This window comes from Trachypithecus francoisi, unplaced genomic scaffold (assembly GCF_009764315.1).
Source record: "Trachypithecus francoisi isolate TF-2019V2 unplaced genomic scaffold, Tfra_2.0 Lachesis_group9, whole genome shotgun sequence".
NCBI lineage: Eukaryota > Metazoa > Chordata > Mammalia > Primates > Cercopithecidae > Trachypithecus > Trachypithecus francoisi.
The window spans coordinates 12,155,917-12,183,365 of record NW_022681474.1 but is presented as its reverse complement, the minus strand read 5'-3'; the positions used below and the strand labels follow the sequence as shown (position 1 = coordinate 12,183,365).

General features: G+C 39.3%; 2 protein-coding genes and 1 pseudogene across 5 annotated transcripts in view; 1 reads left to right on the top strand and 2 right to left on the bottom strand.

Moving 5' to 3' along the window:
• Positions 1 to 27,449, top strand: part of LOC117082118 (aldo-keto reductase family 1 member C1 homolog) — a 99,805-nt gene that overhangs the window by 6,694 nt on the left and 65,662 nt on the right. The window lies entirely within an intron of this gene.
• LOC117082119 (aldo-keto reductase family 1 member C4) lies at positions 3,475 to 25,818 on the bottom strand. Of its 3 annotated transcripts, XM_033208673.1 has the most exons (9): positions 25,668 to 25,818; positions 22,398 to 22,565; positions 17,932 to 18,048; positions 16,598 to 16,675; positions 16,043 to 16,165; positions 9,712 to 9,821; positions 9,281 to 9,446; positions 5,593 to 5,675; positions 3,475 to 3,696 (listed from the first exon to the last, which is right to left on the bottom strand). In XM_033208673.1, the coding sequence occupies exons 1-9, from the start codon at positions 25,749 to 25,751 to the stop codon at positions 3,654 to 3,656; spliced, it is 972 nt and encodes a 323-aa protein (XP_033064564.1). In that variant the 5' UTR covers positions 25,752 to 25,818; the 3' UTR covers positions 3,475 to 3,653. The 3 variants fall into 3 exon arrangements, 2 of the variants coding, with proteins under 2 accessions (XP_033064564.1, XP_033064566.1); XM_033208675.1 differs by lacking the exon at positions 16,043 to 16,165 and having other exon boundaries at positions 25,668 to 25,798; XR_004436478.1 differs by lacking the exons at positions 3,475 to 3,696; positions 5,593 to 5,675; positions 9,281 to 9,446 and having other exon boundaries at positions 9,715 to 9,821; positions 16,043 to 16,202; positions 25,668 to 25,800.
• LOC117082774 lies at positions 14,456 to 15,809 on the bottom strand (annotated as a pseudogene).

Sequence of the window (27,449 nt, the reverse complement as noted above, 5' to 3'; positions counted from 1 at the left end):
AAATATATTTGGATATGTAAATATTTTCCATTGTGCTATACTTGCCCATGGTATTCAGTGCAGGACGGTGCTGTACAGGTCTGTAGCCTGGGACCCATATTTTTATTTTACGAATTTGTTTTTTGAGTCAGAGTGTCTCTCTGTTGCCCAGGCTGGAGTGCAGTGGTGTCATCTTGGCTCACTGCAACCGCCCTGGTTCAAGCAATTCTCCTGCCTCGGCCTCTCAAGTAGCTGGGATTATAGGCATGTATCACTATGCCTGGCTAATTCTTGTATTTTTAGTAGAGACAGGGTTTCACCATGTTGGCCAGGTTGGTCTCAAACTCCTGACCTCGAGTGATCTGCCTGCCTTGGCATCCCAAAGTGCTGGGATTACAGGCGTAATCCACCGTGTCTGGCCCCATATTCTCTATCATAGCTTTAATGTATAGTAAGCTATGCCATCCAGGTTCATGTAATTATACTCCCTCATTTTTATACAAAGAAAGATGTAATTGCCTAATAAAGCCTCTTTCAGAAGAGAGCCCAGGTGTGATGTGATGCACGATTGAATTAGTGACAGGGAAAATGTGACTTTTGCCATTTTCAGTTTTTCCTTGTCTGTGGCTTTCATATCCATAGTTACTAATTTTTTTGGTGTGTTTGTATGATTTTGATGAGTGACATTGGGATTCCCATATCATTTCCTCTTAAGTGTATTCTATAGTTATTTGTGGTTCCTGTGAGGATGACATACAACTTTATAAAGTTATAACAATTTACTTTGAATCAATACTAATCTACCAATATTTCATAAAAAACTTTCCTTTTCCACAGGGTTTCTCTTTACCTCACCTTACTTTTGTCAGTAAAATTATACATTATATACATATTTAGTGTTATTTGCATACATTTATATTTTAAATCTTGAGATAATTGGAGTACAAATGTGAATTTCAAAAATACATTTTTTTCATATTTTGTCCTATATATAGAGACTAGCAGTCTTTATACCTCTTCATGGGTTTGAGTTACTGTCTACTTTTATTTAAACCTGAAGTACTGACTTTAGCATTTCTTTTTTCTTTTTTTCTTTGAGACGGAGTCTCACTCTGTTGCCCAGGCTGGAGTACAATGGTGCAATCTTGGCTCACTGCAACCTCTGCCTCCCGGGTTCAAGCGATTCTCTTCCCTCAGCCTCCTGAATAGCTGAGGTGCATGCCAGAACACCTGGCTAATTTTACATTTTTAGTGGAGATGAGATTTCACCATGTTGGCTATGGTGGTTTCAAACTCCTGACCTCAAGTGATCTGCTCATCACGGCCTCCCAAATTGCTGGGATTATGGGCAGGAACCACTGCTCCCAGCCTCACTTTAGCATTTCTTATAGAAAAAAAATAGTGAAATGAGGAATTGAAGGTTATAGAATTTTGTTACATCCCATGTGTTACCAATTTAAGCTTTTAAAACATTCTAAGTAACTTTTTTTTTTATTTATTTTGAGACAGTCTTGCTCTGTTGCCCAGGCTGGAGTGCAGTGGCACGATCTCAGCTCACTATAAGCTCCGCTTCCTGGGGTCACGCCATTCTCCTGCCTCAGCCTCCTGAGGAGCTTGGGACTACAGGTGCCCACAGCCACACCCGGCTAATTTTTTGTATTTTTAGTAGAGATGGGGTTTCACCATGTTAACCAGGATGGTCTCGATTTCCTGACCTCGTGATCCACCCAGCTCGGCTTCCCAAAGTGCTGGGATTACATGTGTGAGCCACAGCGCGTGGCCTTTTTTTTTTTTTTAATTAAGTTTTTGTGAAAATGAAGGATAAACAAGTGGAATAAGCCTGTAGCAGATTTACTATTTATAAATGACTGTTCTAATTATTACTTCACATCTTGGGGAAAAAAATGTCACGCATGCTAAGAAAATCTGAAATTCTTTGGCATCACATACTTGACTAATAAGTTTAATTTTTGATTATGTCAATCAACTTGACAAGATGTGAAATAAGCATTACTTAGTCTAGGAACATGGAGGTGGAACAGGAAGGCAGCAATCGAAATGAGCTTTGAGGCACGCTCAGTGTGAATGTCCATTAGGCACTAAGGTAGAGATGCAGTCAATATGACGATTCATTCTGGAGTTTTGGAGAAAAAGCTGAGCTGCAGATACTGATTTGCGGTTTCTTGGCCTAGAGGTTGTATTTAAAGCCATGAGAATATTTGACTTCAAGGAAATGAGTGAAGACAGAAAACAGTCCAGAGATCACCCAAGGGTCTTCCAAAGTTTATGGTCTCTTAAATTTCCAATTTTAAGAAATAAATCATTTTAGGAAATATTGTAAACTAAGAAACTTGGCAGGATATTTCTCAGCTGAAATACGTGGCTTAAGGAAACCCCTCTAATGGGGTTAAGTCAGTGGAGGGTAAACGCATTGGAAATGTGCACAGGTCATAAACATCTGTCAGTCTCAAAGTGCTTTGGCCAGTAGCCCATGACATTGTCCCAACTTTTCAAAAAGTTGTCTGGAATGAAATGTTATGTTCTTGACTAACTGGTTAAATTTGTACTCCTACAAAGTATACGAACAATTAGGTGTCTTTGTAAGAATTATTCCTGAAAGTTACCAAAGTTTGAAAGCATCATGCTATTTTACATACACTGTTTTCAAAAGATTTTCGAAATTTTGGATAATTAGATGTATTTGCAATATTGAAATTAATTTGACAATAACATGTAATGGCTTTTGGATATTTTATATTAGTGTGCCTTTTTAAATGTACAAAATATTTCAAAAGACTGAGTAGAACAAATTAATAGTATATTTTTAGGTCCTAATATTTGCTCTATATGGAGCTGATATTCAGGAGAATGTGACCAGTCAATGGTGTCTTTGATGTCCTGCTCCACCACAGCCCAGCAAGGCCACTGCTGATACTGGGCACACAGGCGGTCAAGGCCTGGCTCTCAGCCTTGAAACAATGTGGGAAGTTTCCTTTTATGCACAAGACGTAACTGACAAAAGAGCATGTGTTTGTATTTTCCAAGCAGAATCCTACTCAACTCTCTTCTTCTAACCTCTCCCATATCTGACTTCTAATTATTTATCCTGGATGGGTGCCCTCCCACCTCCCTAACCATGACCCCACAGGGATGCTGCATCCCTAGGTTGCTGGAGCTCCAATTTGCGATGCTGGAGGGAGGCCATAGATTGTTGGTCATTATGTCAATATGGTTCGTGTTCAGGTTCTATGCTGTGTGGTTTCTTCTTTCTGAAAGAACTAAAGACAGACTAACCGATAAATACTGGTCACTTGCTCCTCCTCTAGAGGCTGCAAACTCCACCCACTCTCACCTCAAAAATATCTATAAAATATTTATCCACTCAGCCCCAAACTTATAGGCAAATCAATTTTTGGCCCTAATGAAGTAGAAGGAAAAGAAACACACAAGTGTGTAGAAAGGAGTAGGAAAAGAACCTTTAAGGAAAACATTCAATTACTTCAAGATAAAATTTATTTTCTTTGCTTTCTGGACTATGGATGTATCTAGCTAACTGAAGTTGCCAAGCAGGAGGGATTTAACCAGAGGCTGTGTGTCCACCAGCATAGAGACATCCTCTGCATCACCATCCACACACAGGGCCTTCTGCTAGATGTCGTGCAACACCCTCTATGCTAATATTCATCTGAAAATGGATAATCAGGGTGGTCCACAAGACTGAAAAGAGAAATGATAGTACATAATATAGATGAAATGACTATTAAAAAGCTGGTAGCAAAGTGTTTTCTATGACGCTGCCATTAGTGTGAATGTTAAGTTTATTTTCAATTTGTAGAATCTGTCTTTCATGAACATGACTTTATAATGTGTTTTTTCCCCCCCCCCCAAAATAAGATCATTTTCAACTTATATTCCCTTGCCTGGAATTTATCACACAAACTACACAGGGTCAGTTGTTCAAACATAGTCTTCCATATCTGTCAACAGAGCAAAGAGAGATTCTGACCTTTTCTATTTCAAATTCTCAATGAAAGGAGCAACTCATCCTGCATTGTTTTGAATAGAAATAAGCCAGCTATATGTTCATCACTAAGTTTTGAGGGTTAAATGTTCTTGGTAGCAATCACATATCCTTTAAGTATTCATTACTGACTAGCTGCTTACCATATGGAAAATAGTTTCTTTGATTCAGGCATGTAAACTGTCATGTGTGATATGGGGCTCCATATCCAAAACTCTACAATATGCTAAGGGCAATCTTTAGGTGGAAATAACACAAAATAGAATGAATAAATGATTAATATTGAATAATTGGTGAGAATTACTGATGTTTGCCACTCTTCATTTCCTTTTCATGATTTCCTATTTTACTATTTTCCTCTAAACTAATAAAAATGTAAACAATGATATTTAAAAAATTGAGTTCTTACGACGTGCTGCTGTGTTTATCCTTTTTAATGCATTATCTCCTGTCTATTACCTGTTAACATCTCCACTGCAAGCAGTGACATAACTTGTTTTTTCCTCATCACGTGAGTGCCTTTCTGTGAATCCTAGAACCTTGGAGCATGTAGAAAGAGTAAGATCTTTTGTCAGCTGTATATTATCCCCAAAGATGGGACTTTCCAACTCTTCCCTTAATTTTTTCTTTTTTTTAATGATGGAATCTTGCTCTGTTGCCCAGGCTGGAGTGCAGTGGCACAATTTCAGCTCACCGCAACCTCTTCCTCCCAGGTTCAAGGGATTCTCCTGCCTCAGCCTCCTGAGTAGCTGGATTTACAGGTATATGCCACCACGTATGGCTAATTTTTGTATTTTTAGTAGAGACAGGGTTTCTCCATTTTGGCCAGGCTGGTCTGAAACTTCTGACCTCAAGTGATCCACCTGCCTTTGCCTCCCAGAGTGTTGGGATTACAGGCATGAGCCACTGAGACTGGCTCTTCCCTTGACTTTTAATCTCTTCTCTAAAACTTCTTTATAGTCTGCATTTAGATTTCCATATTGTAAAAAACGTCAAAGCCAAGAGTTCTAACGCCCACTAAGGACAAACTTTCTGGAGGCAAAATGCAGTGTTTGGGTCATGAGCAAAGGTCTAAAGGAAGAAAGAAATTTGAAATGGGTAAAGATACTGAATTGACAAGATCTAGTGAGCAATTCCACATGGAAGAGATGAATTTCTGGCATGGACACCAATGTTGTTGGAAATGTTTTTCTGATAAGGAACTGAGCAGATTTGGAAGAAAAAGCTGTAAGTACGGATTTGGAAAAACATGCAATCAAGCCATGTGGGCAATATCCAATTTGTCCACTAGGGCATAGCAGAAATGCTAGGCCAACATGAAAGGTGCAGATTCAGCAATAATATTGGCTGCTCTGGAAATTTTCAGGGAGTCAGGAGAGCAGAGGCACAGGTTGACCCATGCTGACCCTGGGCCTGCTCACCCTGTCAGAGAACAGAGCTCTGGAGTGAATCCAGAAGGAGAGTTCCAGAGTTCCTGTCTCACCTCTGACTCACGTTGGCCTGTCTCCCTGGTATTGAGTTCACTTTTAACACCCATCTGACATTCCTCCTCTAAAAATAAACTTGGCAACCCATTTTCCAAAGTTACTTACAAATCCATGACAACATATCGAAAATTTCTATTTAGGCCATCTAGAACTTTCATATCCTCTGAAGTCAACTGGAATTCAAAAACCTATCAAAGAAGTAGAAAATTTTTATTGGTAGATTGCATAATTGTCAACTTGGAATAGCCAAGTTTATCAGAGCAGGGTGTAGAGGCAATATGTAAAATATTTGATAAGTTTCGAAAAGTTATGAAAGATCATCTCTAAACTCTCAAGTGATTAAAGAATATCAGGTAAAATATAAATCCATTCCTAGATATTATATATTGAAACTGCACAAAACTGCAGACAAAGAAGATCTCAACAGAAACTGGAGATGGAATGAAGTTGACCTGGTGTGCGCATGATTGGTTCATGTACTTAGAAGATTTAGAAGAATCTAGAGGGAACATTTTGAAACTTATAATTTAGAGAGTTTGGTGGTGATACAGTTTGGATATTTGTCCCCTCCTAATCTCATGTTAAAAACATGATTCAGCCATGATGGAAGTGGGTCCTGGTGGGAGGTGTTTGTGCCATGGGGGCATCCTTCATGAATGGCTGGGTGCCCTCCCCATGGTAATGAGTGTTCACTGCATTAGGTTATATGAAATCGGGTTTAAAAAGGAGCCTGACATTTTCTTTATTTCCTCTTCATCTCTTGCTATTTGATATGCTTCTTCCTCTGTCACCTTCTTCCATGAGTAAATGCTTCCCGAGGCCTCACCAAAACCAAAATGGTGCCATGATTTTTGTACACTCTGCAAAATGGTGAGCCAAATAAACCACCTTCTGGCATATTTTATCTGGCCTCAGGTATTTCTTTATAGCAGTGCACATGGACTAATATGGAAAATTGTTACCAGGAGTGGGACATTGCTAAAAATGTCTGAAAATGTGGTAGTGGCTTTAGAACTGGGTAATTAGCACAGTTTGGAAGTGTTGGGAGGGTTCAGAAGAAAATGGGAAGATAAGGCATAGTTTGGAACTTGTTAGGCATTGGTTAAATGATTCTGACCAAAATGCTGATAAAAATATGGGCAATGAAGTCTAGGCTAATGAGGTCTAAGACCAAAATCAGAAACTTATTAAAAACTGGAACAAAGATCACCCTTGTTATCCCCTAGGAAAGAACTTGGCTGCATTGTGTCCATTCCAGGACTTTGTGGAAGTCTAAACTTAGTGATGATTTAAGGGTATCTGGTGGAAGAAATTTCTAAGCAGGAAGACATTCAAGAGATAGTGTGACTGCTTCTAACAGCCTATGATCAGGTATGGGAGCAAAGGAATGACCTAATGTTGGTATTTAAAGCTTCCTTGAAGCCTCTCCAGAATGAGATGCTGGTGCTATGCTTTTTGTACAGCCTGTAAATTGTGAGCCAAATATAGCTCTTTTCTGTATAAATTGCCCAGCATCAAGTATTTTTTTATAGCAGCACAAAATGGACTAATATAGATGGATATTGTTGGATTTCTATATTTCTATATTTGTCTCCATGACAAAAACACTTCCCACCAGACCCCACTTCCATCATTGGGGATAACTTTTTTTTTTAAGTTCTAGGGTACATGTGCACAACATGCTGTTTTGTTACATATGTATACATGTGCCATGTTGGTGTGCTGCACCCATTAACTCGTCAATTACATTAGGTATATCTCCTAATGCTATCCCTCCCTCTTCCCCTCTCCCCACAATCGGCCCAGGTGTGTGATGTTCCCCTTCCTGTGTCCAAGTGATCTCATGGTTCAATTCACAGCTATGAGTGAGAACATGTGGTGTTTGGTTTTCTGTTCTTGTGATAGTTTGCTGAGAATGATGGTTTCCAGCTGCATTCATGTCCCTACAAAGGACACAAACTAACGTTTTTTGCATTTTAAAATGAAATTAGAAGGAGACAAATATCCAAACTGTATCATCACCAAACTATCTAAATCATAAGTTTCAAAGTTTTTCTCTAGATTCTTAATCTTATAAGTACATGAACCAGTCATGTACACACAAGGTTAACTTGATTTCATCTCTAGTATCTGTTGAGATCCTCTTTGTAGAGTTGTACAGTTTCACATCAGATATAGAAATACTGAAATCCAAATATATTCATCTGATTTCCATCTTCAATGAACAGGTATAATGTGAAAATTGTTTTCAATAAGATTCAAGACAGTAATTGTCCAAATCCTAATAACATCATGCTCAAAGAAAACAAGTAGTTGCTTGAAGAGGATCTCAGTATTCAAATTGGAAAGAATTTAAATATCAAAAGATGTCACTAATTTCTAGCATAATACTAAATTACTAAATTTTATTGGAATACTCTAATACAGAGAATAAGGAAAAGAGAATAAAAGTCATCAATTTAACAATTGATGAATCTAGGTAAGAAGCATTCATTGTATTCTTAGAATATTTGCATAGATTAGAAAATTCTCAAGTTATCCAAAGACTATTAAAATTATAAGTTTTCTATGAATAAATCTAGGAAAACATACACAAATGCCTTAAGAATGCTATGTAACATAATTTAGATAGTACAGGAAAGTTAACTCTGAAAGAAGGGAAATGTCAGAAGTACTTATGGACACTTGATGACAGGATGAAAAATCAACATAGGTGAGCAAATATGGACTTTTCAATAATTCTTAGTGGTACATTTTATTATCAAGTGAAAAATTATATGTACATTTGCACCCTGATTTCACATTAAAAATCAAATGATCCCAATTTATAAAAGTACATTAATACTTTTATAAGATATTAATAGAATATAGTATATTACTTTCTATGACTATATATAGTATATTACTTTCTATTACTATATAATATTTTACTACATAATATAGTAACGTATTATCATGTTTCCAATATAGGAAAAGTCACGATATTAGCAACTACAAGACAATGTCATAAAGAATTTGACAACATTAAGAATAGAAACTTTTGTTAAAACCACCATAAAGAGAATAAAAACACGGGTACATTTTGGGAGAGGCTATTTCAACAATACATCTGAAGCTCTAAAGAATATCCAGAATACGAATTTTGGATTAATTCTGCAGAGCTGCCTCATTGCCCTGCACACACGTGAGACAGCCCAGCCAGGAACAGAAGGACTAGACTGAGTTCAGGTGGAGCTTAGGTTAAATTACAAACCATGAAATTGTCAGTTAAATAAATGGTTTTGTATTAAACCTCTATGTTTGAGAGGTTTTCTTTTTTATAATTTTACTTAGTATTATGTTTTTCTACACATAGAAAAAGACATGCAACCTAATAAAAATACCCAAAGACTTCAACAGGCACTCAAAAAATAATTCTAAGAGAATAAATACATGAAATTTATACAGAATAAGCAAGGACATGAAGAAAAAATCTGCAATGATTTGAAGACTAGAGAACACCTAACCCAACTCATTTCAGAAAATGAAGAAAAGGTGATGGCCCTAGCAGAGGGATACAGAGTAAGTTGCCAACTTTATGCCAAAATTCCTGGTTTTGGTCCCATCCTGATTCTCTCCACCCATGCTGCCCCTCCTATAGTAGAAGAGAAAACCCTTATGATGCACACAAAGCATTTGTGCATAGGAAATGCCCAGGAGATGGACTTAGTCCAAGGGCGTCCTGGGAAACTTACAAGAAGCACACACATGAAGGACACCATGCAGGAGCCCTGATGCCCACTCAACTCCTCACCTGGACATTTTCTCTGATCCGCTGCTCATTGTAGCTCTTAGCCAGGACCACAACCCCACGCTGCAGCTGGTAGCGCAGGGCAATCAGGGCTGGGGATCGTTTGTGTTTCTTTGCTAAGGCGCAAAGAACTGGGTCCTCCAAAAGAGCTGGGGAGTTCTGGTCCACCCTGGAAGGAAAGCCAGAAATGCTGAAGTCTTGAGGCTGGATTCAGTTTGGTAGGAGGCTCCCTAAACAGACTAAGGTGTTCATTCTGCACCAGAGCCTCTCAAGTGAGGCTCCTGAACAATAGCATCACCTGGGATCTCATCAGAAATGCAAATTCTCCCCGTACACTGATTCACTGAGAGTGAACTCCAGGAGACTGAGTAGGCTATAATTAAAATTTTTCATCAAAATGGCATTTTAGGTAAACTTCCTGTTGCTTTTATTACCATAGTTTATGTCGTTGGGTTCCCAGAGCACTATGGGCAACCAGGACAATGTCTTTGGACTTGCAGAAATCCAGCAGTTTGCTCTGGTTGAGGTAAGGATGACATTCCACCTGTAGATGATCAAGATAGAAAAGCATCAGATAATTCAAAACATATGTTAATATAAAGATTAAAATAAGCTGAATAAAGTATAACATTAAATTTGAACTGAGACTATTACTGTCAAGTAATGATCTTTTTAATAAAAATACATTTTCTATTGCTGTCCTAAAAGTATACATAGAAATGTGATTTCTGAGCATAAGCAACTCTATGAACCAGAGTCAGTTTCTAACAACCTTTGACCACTATATTTGCACATGGCCAATTCCAGACTTGGGATAGGTTAAGATTCTGAACTTTGAACATCAAATGGTGCCAGAATGTAAGAATTTCTTTAAAGACTTATGAGGTCAGGTTTAAAAGAAAAAAGTAGTTTTATAGGAATCTCAGTAATATTTGTGTAGATTTGAGCATCAAAAACCAATAATGAATAAAATCACAAATTATAGGAAAACAATCCATGTCTTCATAGTGTTGAGTGGTTAAAAGAGTGATCAAAAGTATTTGCCTTCACCAATGGTGATATGTTTTGGCTCTTTCCCCACCCAAATCTCATTTTGTAGCTCTCATAATTCCCACATGTTGTGGAAGGGGCCCAGGAGTGATAATTGAATCATGGGAGTGGGTCTTTTCTGTGTTGTTCTCATGATAGTAAATAAGTCTCTCAAGATCTCATGATTTTAAAAATGGGTTTCCCTGCACAAGCTGTCGCTTTGCCTGCTACCATCCATGTAAGATATGACTTGCTCCTCTTTGCCTTCTGCCATGAGTGTGAGGCGTCCCCAGCCATGTGAAGCTGTAAGTCCATTGAACCCCTCTTTTCTCCCCACTCTTGAGTATGTCTTTATCAGCAGCATGCAAATGGACCAGTATGGTAACTTCGTACCAGTAGAGTGGGGCGTTGCTGAAAGATACCTGAAAATGTGGAAGTGACTTTGGAACTGGGTAACATGCAGAGGTTGTAACAGTTTGGAGTGCTCAGGAGAAGACAGAAAAATGTAAGAAGATTTGGAACTTTCTAGAGACTTGCTGAATATTTTTGACAAAAATGCTGATAGTGATATGAACAATAAGGTCCAGGCTGAGGTGGTCTCAGATGGAGATGAGAAACTTGTTGGGAACTGGAGCAAAGGTGACTCTTGTTATGTTGTAGCAGAGGCTGGTGGTATTTTGTCTCTGCCCTAGAGGCTTGTGGAACTTTGGATTTGAGAGAGATGATTTAGGATATCTGGTCAAAGAAATTTCTAAGCAAAGCATTCAAGAAATGACTTGGGTGCTGTTAAAAGCATCCAGTTTTAAAAGGGAAACAACATAAAAGTTCAGAAAATTTGCAGTCTGGTGATGTAGTAAAAATTTAAAACCCATTTTCTGAGAAGAAATTCAAGCCAGCTGCAGAAATTTGCATAACTAACAATGTTACTTATGCAATGTTAATCACCAAGACAATGGGGAAAATGTCTCCAAGGCATGTCAGACACCTTTGTGGCAGCCCTTCTCATTGCAGGCCCAGAGGTGGAGGCCTAGGAGGAAAAAATGGTTTCATGGGCTGGGCCCAGGGTCACCATTCTGTGTGCAGTCTAGGGACTTGGTGCCCTGCATTCCAATCACTCCTGCTGTGACTAAAAGGGGCCAATGGTATAGCTCAGGCTGTGGCTGCACAGGGTGCAAGTCCCAAGCCTTTGGCAGCTTCTATGTGGTGTTGAGCCTATGGGTGCACAGTAGTTAAGAATTGAGGCATGGGGCCAGGCGTGGTGGCTCATGCCTTTAATCCCAGCATTCTGGGAGGCTGAGGCAGGCAGATCACAAGGTCAGGAGTTTGAGACCAGCCTGACCAAGATGGTGAAACCCCATCTCTACTAAAGATGCAAAAATTAGCCAGGCGTGGTGGTATGTGCCTGTAATCCCAGCTACTCAGGAGGCTGAGGCAGAAGAATCACTTGAACCTGGGAGGTGGAGGTTGCAGTGAGCTGAGATCCTGCCATTGCACTCCAGCCTGGGCCTGGGTGACAGCAGCACTCTGTCTCAAAAAAAAAAAAAATTAATATCAAAAAGAAAAACTGAGGTTTGGGGACCTCCACCTAGGTTTTTACCACTAGGCCCATGCTCTCATGGTGAACTTCTGCTAGGGCAGTGCTCTGGGGTCAGAGCCCCCACACAGAGTCCCTGCTGGGGCACCACCTGATGGAGCTGTGAGAAAAGGGCCACCATCCTCCAGACCCTAGAATGGTAGATCCACTGACAGCTTGCACTGTGCACCTGGAAAAGCTGCAGACACTCAATGCCAGCCCATGAAAGCAGCCAGAAGGGAGGCTGTACCCTGCAAAGCCGCAGGAGTGGAGCTGCCCAAGAACATAGGAACCACCTCTTACATCAGCATGGATGTAAATGGAGTTCCATTGACTCCTGGGTGTGAAACATGGAGTCAAAGGAGATCATTTGGAAGCTTTAAAATTTGACTGCCCTGCTGGATTTCAGACTTGCATGGGTCCTGTAGCCCTTTTATTTTCGCCAATTTCTCCCACATGGAACAGCTGTATTTACCCAATGCTTGTACTCCCATTGTATCTTGGAAGTAACTAACTTGCTTTTGAGTTTACAGGCTCATAGGTGGAAGGGACTTGCCTTGTCTCAGATGAGACTTTGGACTGTGGACTTTCAATCTAATGCTGTGAAATGAGTTAAGACTTTGGAAAACTGTTGGGAATGCATGATTGGTTTTGAGTTGTGAGGACATGAGATTTGGGAGGGGCTAGGGGTGGCATGATACGGTTTAGTTATGTGTCCCCACCCAAATCTCATCTTGTAGCTCCCATAATTCCCATGTGTTGTGGGAGAGACCTGGTGGGAGATAATTAAATCATGGGGGCAGGTCTTTCCCGTGATGTTCTTGAGATAGTGAATAAGTCTCATGGGATCTGATGGTTTTATAAGGAGGAGATTTCCTGCACAAGTTCTTTCTTTGCCTGCCGCCATCTGTGTAAGATGTGACTTGTTCCTCCTTGCCTTCTGCCATGATTGTGAGACCTCCCCAGCCATATGGAACTTTAAGTCCATTAAACCTCTTTTTCTTCCCAGTCTTGGATATGTCTTTATCAGTAGCATGAAAATGGACTAATACAGTGATCATGACAGTCATTTTTTTCCAGGACATGAATAACTAAAGGGAAAGAGTTAAGCTTTTAGCATATCCAAGAGGAGTAATTGTTTTTTTCTTGACTTAGTGAAAAAAACTTTTTCATAATAAAATGTAAAGAATAGTAAAGTTGTAGTTAAAATTGAAAGTAATTACTTTAAAGCCCCCAGGAAAGAACAAATACAATAATAATGCAATACAAACATTTAAAACATCATTGATGTATACTCAATCATTATGTGAAAATTTGCTGTGGAATATAACTTTCCCTTTTGATTATTTTCCCCCAGCAGATTACTAGTAATTGCAAAGGAGAGAACACGTGCTTCTGGAAATTAGATCTGGTTACCACTTGTTTCACCAAGTGATCAAAATTAGCATCACTAATTGTGGGACAATCTGCCATTTCATGCTGCCTCCTGTGGTATAATTTCAGGGACACAGCAAGGTAGAGGCAGTTTCTCACCAAAAGTGTTTAACTTCTATGATATGAAGCATCCAAGTATAACTGCCAATCTACAGAAACTTACCTTTCAAAAACTTGGAACAAGTTAACTGATCAAAGTCCAACAAACAGAAAGTCACAACTGGATTCTTTTTTGTTTTCATGATATATCTTTTCTTTACTCTTTAACATTTCTCATTATTTTATAATTCTCTCTGTAGAGGTCATACACATCTTTTATTTGGTATAATTTCAGGTACTTAATCTTATTATATGGTATCTTTAAATGTTTTCATCTTCTATTTATGGTTAAAATAGAGGTATAAGAGACATTTCAATCAAACAATGGGAAATCCGAATACTGACTGGATAATCAATGATATGAGGGCATTATTGTTATTTCCTTACATATAATAATTGCACTGTTACTGGGAGAATATCTTCATTCCTATGCCATGCTTTGAAAGGTCTGTAGAGGTGAATTGTGATCATTAGAATATATTTTGAAGAGATTCAACAAATACTACATGTACTGATGCAGATCTACTCATATATACCTATATATTTGCCAGGTTGGCAAAGTGTCAACAATTTTGGATATAGATGGTCACATGTAGATGTCCTGTATTATCCCTTCAAATTTCTCTCAAATTGGAAAATTGTCATAATAAAACAATTGAGTAAAACTAATATTAAAACCACATTAATTCCTTCACTTTTTAATTGGAAATCAAGATTTTATATTATATTACCAAATACATAAATTTTAAATACTACATGTTTCAACTGTAGACCTGTACTCATTGACTCTAAGTAGTAAAAGAGTAAGTTAGAGAACAGAACTATATGCAGAATAGATGCTTCTCAATAGTTGATTTGATGACAGAAAGCAAAGAGGTGCATCAAAATAAGATGTGGGCAGTCACAAGGTCGGCTCAATGTTCTGCTAAATTTTCCCCAGTGTTGATTTCTTCCACCACAACTAGTTATCTCCATAAGTAGTTAACTCTTTTTTTTCACTCTTTAAAGTTTTATTTCAACAACTTTGGGTCAGATTTCCACAGTTGTGTTCTGGTTAATTTAGTATACTTGCTTGACTTCCCAAAATGATAGTACTGAAATATTTGTGGGCTAGGGAGAAGAGACCACTTGAAGCATCACTGCATTTACTCATCTTCCACAAAGCCACAGAGTTGGGCATCTGATTGTTCAATGAAATGAAGCTTTGATAGCACGCAGGAGGGCATACAGGAAAACCAGGCTGTAGACAGTCTTGCATTTGTCAAAATCGGACCAGAGAAAATCTATTCCACATATATAGAAGAGGTATCATATTCATCTTTTTATATTACTGCAATATTTTTCTTTTCATTATCACATCATGGAGTTTCTCAAATCCTTTATTTCATGTCCTATGATTGCACAGGTAGGCTACCAATGCCAAGGAGTTGATGAGCTCAGTTCAACCATTGCTAACAATTTCTCAATTTCTGAGAGAGACAACTTCTTCGTTTCTTAGCACCTGTAAGTATAGGGACATCTTTATTTTCTTATACCCTATTTTATAAAGTTCAATTTTGACTTCTTCCATTTTTCAACATCAACAGAGTCCACAGCAAACACAATGCCATCTGTGCATCTTGCATATGGCTTTCTACAGTGTTCCTCATTTCTCTTGACCACCTACATCTCGGGAGTGAAAAGTGACTGTTTTAGAATTTTCCAAGGTTACCTTAATTTTTCAGTGTTAAATCCTTTGGTGGGTATGGTATTTACAAATTTATTGAATAGCAGCCTGTATAAAACAGTTCTTCCAGCACAGTCCAAACATGAAATAACAATGTGGAAGGACTAAAATGAAGGGCAGGATGGACAGGATGGTAGTTCAGTCAGTTAGTGCATTCCCCTATTTCCAGCTGCAAATAAGTGTTCCAAAATGAAAGGCTTTCTTTTTTGTGCTTTAGAACTTTTCTTCCTAGGTGGTCCAGCTATAAGACTCCCGTTTTGGGTCTGGGTCTAAATGAGGCAACATTAGCAGGCTTTTCTACACGAGGCAAGGGTGGGGGTAGCACGCCACATCCTTTCAGCTTATCTCTCAAGCAGCTCTCATAAACAGGTAACTTCCTCTCCCTAACCTGGATGACTTTCACTGTTTCCAGTTAGTTCTTAGTACCTGCTCAAGAACTATGAAAACAGAGATGCCAATAAAAAGCATTCAGACATTTAAACCTTATTTAAACCCACAGTACCTATCTTCTCTTATTCTCACTCTCTCCTGATTTATTGCTCATCCCATGTTTTTATGGCCTTTATAATTATACACATTATACTCCAAATCATCTTTACCAGTCCACTCTCTGGTGGTCTTTTCAAACCTGAGAGATAAGTGCACCTACTCCCTGAGCTCTGATTAACCATTTCAGTCCTCCTTGATGAAATTTACCTCCTCCAAAAATAGTATACAGAATTCAGCATGAAGGGCTCTGTACCTTTTTCACTAAGACTTCTCCAAGGAGAGTCTAGACAGAGGCTTTGCTTTCTAGAATCTTGTATTTCACAAATGTAAGTGGAACAAAACAAATGGAAGCCAGGCAGTAGGACAGGAAGATGGGTATTGAGAAGAGAAAGGAGAGGAGCCTGAGGGCCCTCACCTGGTTGCAGACGGGCTTGTACTTGAGTCCTGGCTTGTTGAGGATCATCTCCAGCTGCCTGCGGTTGAAGTTTGACACCCCGATGGACTTGGCCAATCCTGCATCCTTACACTTCTCCATGGCCTGGGAAGGGGTTGTGAGGAATTATTTGTGCAGTTGGCTGCAGATTATGATAAATGCAAGACAGAACTGTTAAAGCAACAACTGTTAAGATATGACAATGAAAATAGCAGTGATTCTCAAGAGAATTACAACAGATAACAGAAAAGGATAGTGACAGCAAGAAGAATTTGGGTATCCTCTTTAGGAAGCTGGAGAGAAAAATGCACATGGAGGGGGAGGAATACCTGTCTTCCTTGTCCCCAATTTATCTCCTTCATTTCCCACTATTCTATTTCAGTCATGTGTTCTTCCCTACCACTGAGGAAAACTTCCTTTGTCAAGCTCCTTAATTTCTAGTTCCAGTGGTGCATATCCCATTGGTTGCACATGAAAGCTGGGAAACAGGTTTACCTCTTGTCTTCCTTTTCTGTACTCTGTCCTCCTAGCACTTACCTCCCATATGGCACAGAGATCCACTGTGTCGAATATTACTTTTCCATTTTCATCTGTTGGTAGTAGCGTCTCACCTGGCTGAAGTAGAAGCAGTCATTTTAATGTCACAATTTAATTTCTCCACCCATAGGCTTGTTCCCGTGTACATTTTAGGATAATCCACCAGGTGCTGCAATGTTCCAGAAAGGGGTGTGGGCAAAGTGTCTCACGTACGGAGTTTTAAAGCATGTCTTTAGGAGACAGGCTTCCTTTAATATATAATATACTTCCATTATATATATAAACATTTTACAGGTTTTAATGGGGTTTCACAGTTGACTTTTGTTGCTTTTATCTGCTCCTATAATTTTCTCTGGGGAAATGCCACTCTTTGACTCAAAAATCCTTGATATCCAGCAATAAGGGATTGTATTCTTGATCCAGGTGATACAATAAGAGTTCTTTATCCCCCTGAAGATTTGATAGTACATGAGCAGGATCCTAAACCAAACATGGTCTCAAATGGAAGTTCTTTTCAATATGTATTTGAAAGTTGTAAGACCCATGGAGGCTCTCTTATGTTAATCACCATGAGCCTTGAGCTGCCTCAAAGCTATCATTGCCAACAATGAAAAAGGCTGGGACAAAAATCCAGAAAACCTCTTGGAGTTCATAGATAATTATGCAGAAAAGGTCACATTTTTAGAGTCTAGGTCAAATCTTTATTCATGGCAGTGACTACCCATTTGCATCATGCAATAAACTCTTTTTTAAATAAACTAGCCTGAGTTTTTCCCTATAAATTTAAAAGTTATGCACAACCGAAATTCATGACTAAGCAAAGCTACCAACTCCATTGTGAAACAAGCTTTAGTGAAAAAGGCAAGGATTCTCAGGTCCCATTATGGTTTCCTTTTTAAGACTCACCCAGAGTGAGTTCCACCAAATCTACTTCAGCTTAAAATGGGGAGAGATAATGGAAACTCACTGTGTACCATATGTACAGTGATTTTTTTTGGCACCACAGCTGCATGAATCTCTGCATCTGTGAACATCCTAAGAGATGGACTCAGGAACCCCAATTAAGACAGGGTCTTGAAGGTGGCTATCGTTATTTTCTTGAGTTTTTTAAGCAGAGGCTTTTAAGGTTGATGTACTGTCTTCTGTTGTCATCATACATTAGATAAGGAAGGTTTCACTATTTATTCAATAAAGCAGGTTAGACATTATACTTGGGACTCTTCTCCCATGTAATAATACCTACATCCTCCTTAGAAGCTTAATTCAACCATCATCATAAAGGATGGTCATGCTGACAACAGAAGAGAAAGAAGTTTGATCTCAAGATTCCTTACCTTGAGAGCCATTGGGAAATGAATAATATAGAGGTCTACATAGTCCAATTGAAGTTTTTTTAGTGAACTTTCCAGGGCTTGTTGGACCAACTGTGGTCGAAAGAAAGTGCACCAAAGCTGCAGGGTAAAATAAAGGATTGATGTTGAATAAAAACATGAGCCAATTTTATTAGTTTGCTTCACCTAATATTTAGACATTTTTCAGCGTTCCAAACTGATGATCCCTGGCAAAAAATATACTCTTTGTTTATTTTGATATGACCTAACCATATGAAAGCTATTATATATTGCATATATAGTTAGTACAACTACTGAACAATGGAATTAAAATTTTCAGTAGGTAAAAATTGATATGAAGTAATAATTCTGATTATCTGAACTGTGTTTGAGAGAAATTATAAAGCATTTGAATAGTCTAATTTTCTCATCCATTGAACCCAATGGGTAAGAATAAGTATTCCTGTTTAGAAACTGAAGAGCAAAAACTTGTTACATGCTGACAAGTGTTGAGCATCATTCAAGATAGTTTTGTTATCTGTTGTTTCATACTCATAGGGCTGTCTTATGTTGCATCTCCCTGCCTCCCACGCTTTTCAATGAAAAGGACAATTGAGATTCAGAATAAGATACTGAAGAAAGTCATCCCAGACATAAGAAAAACTAAAATATGATTATAGGTCTCTGTGAATTTGTAGTCTAGGTTAAACCATCCTGATTTGAGTTTTTTGTTCCCAAGTTTGTGGATCAGAGGCAGTGTTAGCATGCCTCTCCCACTTGGAAAGACAGAATAGCGTGTAGAGATTCACAATGCAAACTTTTTTCCAGGAAGCAATGAAGTAACTGAATAGGAAAACTGAAAGAATCCACAGACCCTTTGAAAGAAGTGGCAGGCTGCAGCCTACACTGTGAGACAGATGAAAAACTAAGTGCCCAGAGTGTGAGAAGGGGAGAAACTGCCTCCAGAATACCCTTCCCCACCAGGGACTCTGAAAATTCAGGCCATGGGTGTAAGGCCTTAACCCTACCCAGGCTCAGAGCTGATTTAGGGAGAGGTGAGAAATAAAGTAGAAGCAGCAGTGACAAGTGCCACAAGGGTATTGCCAATCTGCAGCATGGACTGAAGGAAGCCATTTCTTATTTTATCTCACAGAGGACATCAGGGAAGTCAGTCAATCTGAACTTAGGGAGTTCAGGCACATGCCACAGATCGAAAGAGGCTCCCAGCTGAATTTCATGATATTAATATTATCTCGAGTAGGGATGAGCTCCTTTGGCCAGAACTCTGGAGGAAAGCAGGAAGTGTGCTGCAGACAAATGCAGAAGCCTGGCACCTGGCCTTGCAGGTGGATGGGCAGGACATAGCTTGAAAGCCAAAGTTGCTGTCTCCACAGGAAAAGCTTACGGCCCATGGCAAGTCTGAGTTCTGAGCACAGGCTGCTTGGAACTTAGTTCAGTGCTCTTAGAGCACTGTGGAACTGGGATCTGCCTTCTAACTGCATGCGATCTTGGTGAAGCTTACTGCCACTAGCTACTCCCTACTCCATGTGTGAATGCTTTTGTGCAGCAAAGGCAGTTATGCTTCCCTTTGGAACATTACCCCAGTAGTCTGAGCACCATCCCCTGATGCTCACAGCAGCTGTAGCTAGTCTCCAGAAAGTCAGAGTGCATACTTGCCTAACCCTGACCAAACTTGGTTGTGCCCCTCCACCCACCCTGGTAGCCTAACACACAATAAATTTTTAGAAAATTTATTGCCCTGCCCGTCACCTGAGAAACCAGAATACCTCCCCAGGGCAACATAAGGGAAGTTCAAATCTCACTGCTACCACCACAGCTGGTGCTCTTTTGCAAGTGCCATCTCTTGGTTGGAGGACAACCAACACAGTTCATCACAGAATATCTAGGTAGACTAACACTGCACCCAGGTAGGAGAAAACTTGTGCATGATCTCAGCTACCACCATTGCCTGCAACTACCTGGCCAGACAGAAGTCCTGAGTGTGGCCATGGGACAAGTTTGCTACTATTATAACCAACATTTGAGAAAGCCAGCACATCAGGGCTATCTATAATCAAGGCATCTCAGGGTCTATGTCACTTCCCTGCCTTCCCCATGACAGCTGGAGCTGGTACCCACTGCTGGGAGACTTGAAGACAGGCCACATCACCGAATCCCTTGCAAATATTTCCCAGCACTAGTCTAGAGTGAGGCAACCTCACTACTGGGTGGCTAGACCCAGAAGAGCAATAACAATCACTGTAGTCTGGCTCTCAGGAACTCCTACTCTCAGGGTAAGGGGGATAGCATCACATCAAGGGAACATTCCGTGGAACAAAATAATCAACGTAACCAGCACCCCGTTAAAATCTTGGGAATTGAGTCTCCAAATAGCATCCCTTGTAGTCAACATTGCTGGAGGAAGTCAGTGTGTCTGCAGAACCCCAAAGCCTCATCCAATAAGGCTCCTCTATCTGACAAATTCAATAAAGTCTCAGGTTACAAAATCAGTTTACAGAAATTAGTAGCACTGCTATTCAACAACAACCACGCTGAGAGTCGAATTAAGAATTCCATTTACAACAGCTGCAAATAAAATCCCTAGGAATATGCTTAACCAAAGAGTTGAAAGATCTCTACAAAAAAATACAAAACACTGCTAAAAGAAATGATACATAAACAAATGGAAACACATCCCATGCTTATGGATAGAATCAATAGTATGAAAATGACCATATTCCAAATTCATATGAAACCACAAAAGGGCCTCAATAGCCAAGGCAATACTAAGCAAAAAGAAGAAATCTGGAGGCATTATATTACCAGACTTCAAATTATACTACATGGCTATAGTTACACAAACAGCATGGTACTGGTATAAAAAATAGGAACTTAGATCAATGAAACAGAGAACCCAGAAATTAGGCCAAATACTAATCTTTGTTCGACAAAGCAAACAATATAAATTAAGGAAAATAACCCTATTCAATAAATGGTGCTGGGACAACAGTCAAGACACATGTAGAAGAATAAAACTGGAAGCCATCTCTCACCGTATACAAAAACCAACTCAAGACGGATCAAAGACTTAAGTCTAAGACCTGAAACCATAAAAATTCTAGAAGATAACATTGGAAAAACTCTTCTTTACATTGGCCTGTACGTTGGCATCAGCAAAGAATTTATCTCTAAGACCCCAAAATGCAAATGTACAAAAAGCAAAAATAAGACCTAATTAAACTGAAAAGATTCTGGACAGCAAAAGAAATAATTATGTGAGTAAACAGACAACCTACAGAATGGGAGAAAATGTTTGCAAACTATGCATCCAGCAAAGGACTATTATCCAGAATCTACAAGGAACTTAAGTCACCAAGATAAAAACAACTCTGTTGAAAAGTGGGTAAATGAATAGACATTTCTCAAAAGAAGTATACAAATAGCCAATGAACATATGAAAAAGTGCTCAACATTACTAATAATCAGGGAAGTACAAATTAAAATCACAATATCACACCACCTTCTGCAAGAATGGTTATAATTAAAAAGTTGAAAAAACAGAAGTTGGCATGAATATAGTAAAAAAAAGAACACTGTTACACTGCTGGTAGGAATGTAAATGAGTATAATCATCATGGAAAACAGTATGGAGATTCCTTAAAGAACTTAAAGTAGATCTATCATTTGATTCAGCAGTCCCAATACTGGTATCTAACAAAAAGAAAAGTCATTATATGAAAAAGACACATACCCACACATGTTTATAGCAGTACAATTCACAATTGCAGAAATATGAAACCAACCCAAGTGCCCATCAACCAATGTATAACGAAAATGTAGTATATATATACATCATTGAATAGTGTGTATATAAAAAGGAATGAAATAATATATTTTGCAGGAACTTGGATGGAGCTTGAGACCATTATTCTAAGTAAGCTGATTCAGGAATGGAAAACCAAACACTGTACATTCTCACTTTTAAGTGGGAACTAAGCTATGAGGATGTATAGACATACAGATTATATAACGAACTTTCAAGAGTCAGTGTGGGTTAGGTTGGGAGTAAGGTAAGGGATAAAAGCCTACATATTGAGTACAATGTCCAGTGATCGCCTGACAGCTTCACTTCAATCTCAGAATCACTACTATAGAATTGATTCATGTAACCAAAATCCGCTTGTACCCCCAAACCTATTGAAATTAAAATATAAATTCATAAAAAACTTACACTGAGCCGAGGCTCAAAACCTAAAGTAACTTTCAAGTAATAAATTTGAACACAATAATGATGAGAAAGGCATCATCATTCTCTGCCTTTTATTTCAGTTTTAATACATGAATATGTGTGAATACATTGGAACTAATAAGCACAAGTCACCCACAACTACTAAACCAGTTACAGAATTGTCATCTTCACACTATCACATTAAATACATGTGCATGCATGCTCATCATAGGCACAGTACCTTTGAAGTGTAGAATATGTCTTCTCTCTTCACACTGCCGTCTGCAATCTTGCTTCGGATGGCCAGTCCTACTTGCTCCTCATTGTTGTATGAATAAGCAGAATCAATATGGCGGAAGCCAGCTTCTATTGCTAATTTGGTGACCTCCACAACTCTGTTCCTCGGAACCTGAAGGAGCAACGGAAAGTAGTATTTGGTGATTAATGTGCTTGAGAGGTAGTGACACAGGAAAAGTTCCTTTGTCCTCACAGGGTGTGCGATGGGAGTGTCGTCACTGTTCTGCTGCTCAGACCTCTAGGGGAGCATACAGATGGGGGCAGGTTGTGGGGCTCCCAGCCCGCAGCAGTGTCTAGGTGTGGATGTTTACAGCTTCTGAAGCCCCAGTGGGCGTGTGTTACAGGGTGCTCTTTCAGTTTTGTTCTTTTAGTTTTGCCATCTACAGCCTTGTGTTAACCAGCTCAATTAGACCCTCTACCTTGTTGCAAGGACAGAGGGCTTTCTGTATCCTGGATTCTTGCTTTGGTGCACCAGAAGGATGGGATCACACCTGGGCTTGGAGAATGAGTGCAGGGTTTTATTGAGTGGAGAGTAGAGGTAGCTTGAGGGAAGTCAGAAGGGGATGGAGTAGGAACGTTTTTCCCCTATCAGCAGCCTGGATTGTCTTTTGACTGCCCTAGTCAAATTCAGCGTCATTCTGCTTCTGCCAGTAGGTGGCCCGCTGGCGTGCTGGTGCCTTTTGGTGCGTTTCTCTAGATGTCCAGCTGCCTGTGTTCCTTTGCCGATGTGCTCCTCTCAAAGTCCATCCGGTTCTGTCTCTGCCTTTCTAAAATTTGGGGTTTTTACAGGCACAGGATGTGGGCATGGCAGGCCAGGGTGGTCTTGGGAAATGCAACATTTGGGCAGGAAAACAAAAATGCCTGTCCTCACCTAGGTCCCTGGAGGTGGAGCCCTAGCCAGGGACCACATCCTCCTCCACCCAGCACTTCCCTTCCCCGCTTCTGTATAATTTAAAGAGACCACGCTCTTCCCTTCCCAGCACTTCCGTATCAGTAGTTCAGGCACCAGCAATGACCTTCACAAAAATCACATTATCCTCGTGTCTTGGGTTAGTTCTACGTGTGGAGTGATAAACCCATCCCAATTTGCTTTAGTCTTTCCTAGTTAGTAATAAAGATTGGGTATCCCTGGACCTCTTCAGTCCCAGGCAATTACTGGTTAATCACTAGCGTGAAGTTTCCCAACAAAAACTTCAGATTTAGTCATTTGTTGGAAAAATTAACAAGACTCAACTTATAGTTATTATTTGAGACAGTCCCACTCTGTCACCCAGGCTGGTATAAAGTGGCACAACCTTGGCTCACTACAAAATCTGCCCCTACCCCCACCTTCTTCACCTCGGGCTCAAGTGATCCTCCCACCTCAGCCTCCCAAATAGCTAGGACCAGACAGGCACCATGATGCCGGGTTAAGTTTTTGTATTTTTGGTAGAGAGGGGATTTCACTGTGTTACCCAGGCTCAAACTCCCGAGCTCAAGGGATCCACCTGGCTTGGCCTACCAAAGTGCTGGGATTACAGGCATGAGTCACTGCATACCCACTTCTAATTATTTTTTAATATAGTGAAATTAACACATGGAAAAAGGCACATGGAAGAAATTATGGTAAGAATACAGTGTAAGTTCCTATGATTAGTCTCTCAGTGATGTTGCAGGAAACACACTGACTTCCTCCAGCAATGTTGACTACAAGGGATGCTATTTGGAGACTCAATTCCCAAGATTTTAACGGGGTGCTGGTTACGTTGACCCAGTCTGTATGGCACCCACCAAACTTCCAGTCTTGTAAAGAAAGCAGGTATACAGAAACCCTACACTTTGTACAACCAGTTAATTATAGACAGCACCCTTATCAGTTAGGAAAGGGTGAGAAATTCAACTTCTCAGATACTAGCCAGGCTCCAACTTTGAAAACAGGTGCATCTACGGGTGGCCGTCTATTGTGCTAACTCCTTTCTACACAGCCATTAGCCATTCTGTGTGCATGACAGAACTAAATACTAGGAGTAAAGACATATACTCCAGGTATGTAGATTTATACCTAAGAAATGAACTGCAACCTGTGAGAGATTAGTAAAGTATGCTTTATCCCTAACAAATAAGATCAACTCTTTTAGGAATGATATAATTTCAGTGAAATTTAAAATTATTGACTTATCTACCAAATTTGGATAAAGATTTTAAAGGTATATTTTTTAAATGACAAAACCATAAATGAAACAATTTTCTATTTTAATGTAAGTATTTTGGAAGCTTTGTTTTTCTAGTGAAATTAAAAGGAACTAGATGCCAGGTCTCACTGCCTTCCCCTATACCAGCCCTGATCTTCTCTTTGCTGTGCAAGCATTCAAGGTTTACCAAGGCTAGAGCTTCTGTGTTGTGTTTTTCCTTACTTCCCCTTCATGCCAATTTGCATTACAAAGTGAACCACTCCTGTTGATGGTCTTCAGGGTGTTTCTCTGTAAATTCTTACAACATATAGTTGATCAAATTTAGACACAAATTTTATGTGACTAGTCCTTATTAACACACTTAGTAGTCTTGGAATACAAGTTTTCTTCCAATGTAGAAATAGCTCAGTCTAGAAAAAAAGTCTCCATTTTGCCCACTTCTGTGTCAGAGGACCACCCCTATCATTTTGATACAAATTTCTTAGTTATTTTTCCTGTCAGGTAATTTTCCTAGAGTTGAGAGTTATACAGGGTATTAAGTCCAGGACCAGTATTACTGTGTTATGCTCAAGGCCACGCGGCAGCTCAGCAATACTATCCCAACGGTTTTCATACACCCCAGCTTTAGGCGCTGTTGCCACAAAGGTTTCTTTTGATCATGTCTAGTGGAAGAATAAAAGATTTCTTCAACCACAGAAATAAACAGAGAAACCATTCTCACGGCAGTCATCTCCTACAAAGGGAACTACCAGGCAGTGTTCTTCACTGATGAGTTTTATATATTCTGCCAAGCTGGGCAATACACAGAAACAGCAGATAAAAACAGTGTACAAAATAAGCAGTAAATTACTGTATGATAGACCTCAGTGCAAAACAAACATTGACTACCTTTTCTCTTTGAACATAGAATAGCTCTAGCCTAGAAGACAGACCAGATGAGTCACACAGAGTAACAGGAACACAAAGCTGAACAACCCAGGTCATCGTCCACTTATTCTAGCTTTGCTCTTTTAAATGCTCAATGCTGAAAATGTGATTATTACCTCCGGAGGTGCATAGGAGCCAAATCCCAATATGGGCATGAAGTGACCATCATTTAGCTCCACACGCTGATATTTGGGATCCATTGCATGTCCCTTGTTTCACTAAGCAGATCCTGTTTCCTTTGTCAGCATCTGGTATTTATATCCAGGGGTTATATAAACAATGGGCAGATAAGGCTGCACTGCTCCCTGGGGCTAATCAATGAAATGCAGGAGGAAGCAAGTGACAGTGTATTACACAAGATGTGAAGAAAATTGAATCCGGTTCACTTGTTTCTTATCAAAGAGAATTTTTAAGTACATGATTATATAGTGAAAATAAAATATTTTTTCTAAAGTGAAATTTTCTATTCAGAATCCATCTATCTCTATATAATAAACTCATCCAACAGATTTATAGAATGATTGGTGATCATGTTAGACTATAAAATAACTCCAGCTACAAATCTCATTTTTGTTAATGCCATGATGATATCTCATCTTTATCTTCTGTCATTTGAAATAATCAACCATCTTACATCTTTCACACAGACAGTATTCAAAAGAATGACTAGTGAGCATTTTTTTTTAAAATGACGACCCTCAATAAAGAAACAAAACCAAAGAAAATTTCTCTTTTTACATTTTTCATCAGCAAATTAATTTTGTTTCTTCTTTCTTTTAATTGTAGTAGGAATTTTCATTCCTGATGGAGGTGCAGTGCTCGTGATGTGGCAATCCTGCAAAGGTTCAAAGGGAAAAGAAAAATTCTGACACGATGTTTATTGGAGTATTAATTATTAACAGTGTTTGGACTTTGGACATCATTTGCTATATGCAAAGAGTGGTTAAATAGTGTTTGTATTTTCCATCCAGTTTTATAAGAAACCAGCAAAAGTAACTTCCCAAAAACCTGATAACTATTTTATATAATTTGTGATCTTATTAAATATTATAAAGAAAAAAGTAATTAAAATAAATTGGTGAATAATCCTCAGATGGCATAATTTTACTTGTTTCTCCCGTTGGAGGGCAGATTAGAAAATGATGATTAGGCTGGGGGCAGTGGCTCATGTCTGTAATCCCAGCACTTTGGGAGGCCAAGGCGGTAGGATTACTTGAGGTCAGGACGTCGAGACCAGCCAAGGCCAACATGGTGAAATCTTGTCTCCATGAAAAATACAAAAATTAGCCGGGTATAGTGGTAGATGCCTGTAATCCCAGTTACTCAGAGGCTGAGGCGAGAGAATTGCTTAAACTCAGGAGGCAGAGATTGCAGTGAGCCAAGACTGGGCCACTGCACTCCAGCTTGGGCGACAGAGCAAGACTGTCTCAAAAAAAAAAAAAAAAAAAAAATCTGAAGTATCCACACCAATATCAGTTGTTGTCTGACAACTGGCTATTTTAAGAATAGCCATTCTGACTGTTATAAGATGATATCTCTATGTGCTTTTGATTTGCAACACCCTCTTTGCTTCTATTCACTTCTTCCTAAAAGAAACAATAAAAGAAAATAATTAGGTAAATTACTACACATTGAAGCAATGGAATATAATAGAGCCATTTAAAATTTTCACACGGAGTGTCATCAGCAGGATGGTGGATTACAAAGCTCTCAAATCTCCCATGGAATTATCAAAAAAAATCTGAAATGAACTAAAATAAACTCATTTATTTATAGAGTGGCTCAGTAGAGATGCAGGGTGACGATAGATGCACAGATGCTACTGGCAAGAGATTAGGGGGAAGAGACATACAATAGGCCATCTGCGGCACTGAGGGGAAGCTGAGCTGTGAATTCTT

Bases quoted from the DNA above. Each gene is read 5' to 3' on its own strand.
- LOC117082119 (XM_033208673.1), bottom strand. From the start codon at position 25,751: ATGGATCCCAAATATCAGCGTGTGGAGCTAAATGATGGTCACTTCATG. The intron at 18,049-22,397 runs GTACTGTGCCTA...TTTACCCTGCAG, and splicing joins ACATATTCTACACTTCAAAG to CTTTGGTGCACTTTCTTTCG. The intron at 9,447-9,711 runs GTAATAAAAGCA...CTTTCCTTCCAG, and splicing joins ACCCAACGACATAAACTATG to GGTGGACCAGAACTCCCCAG.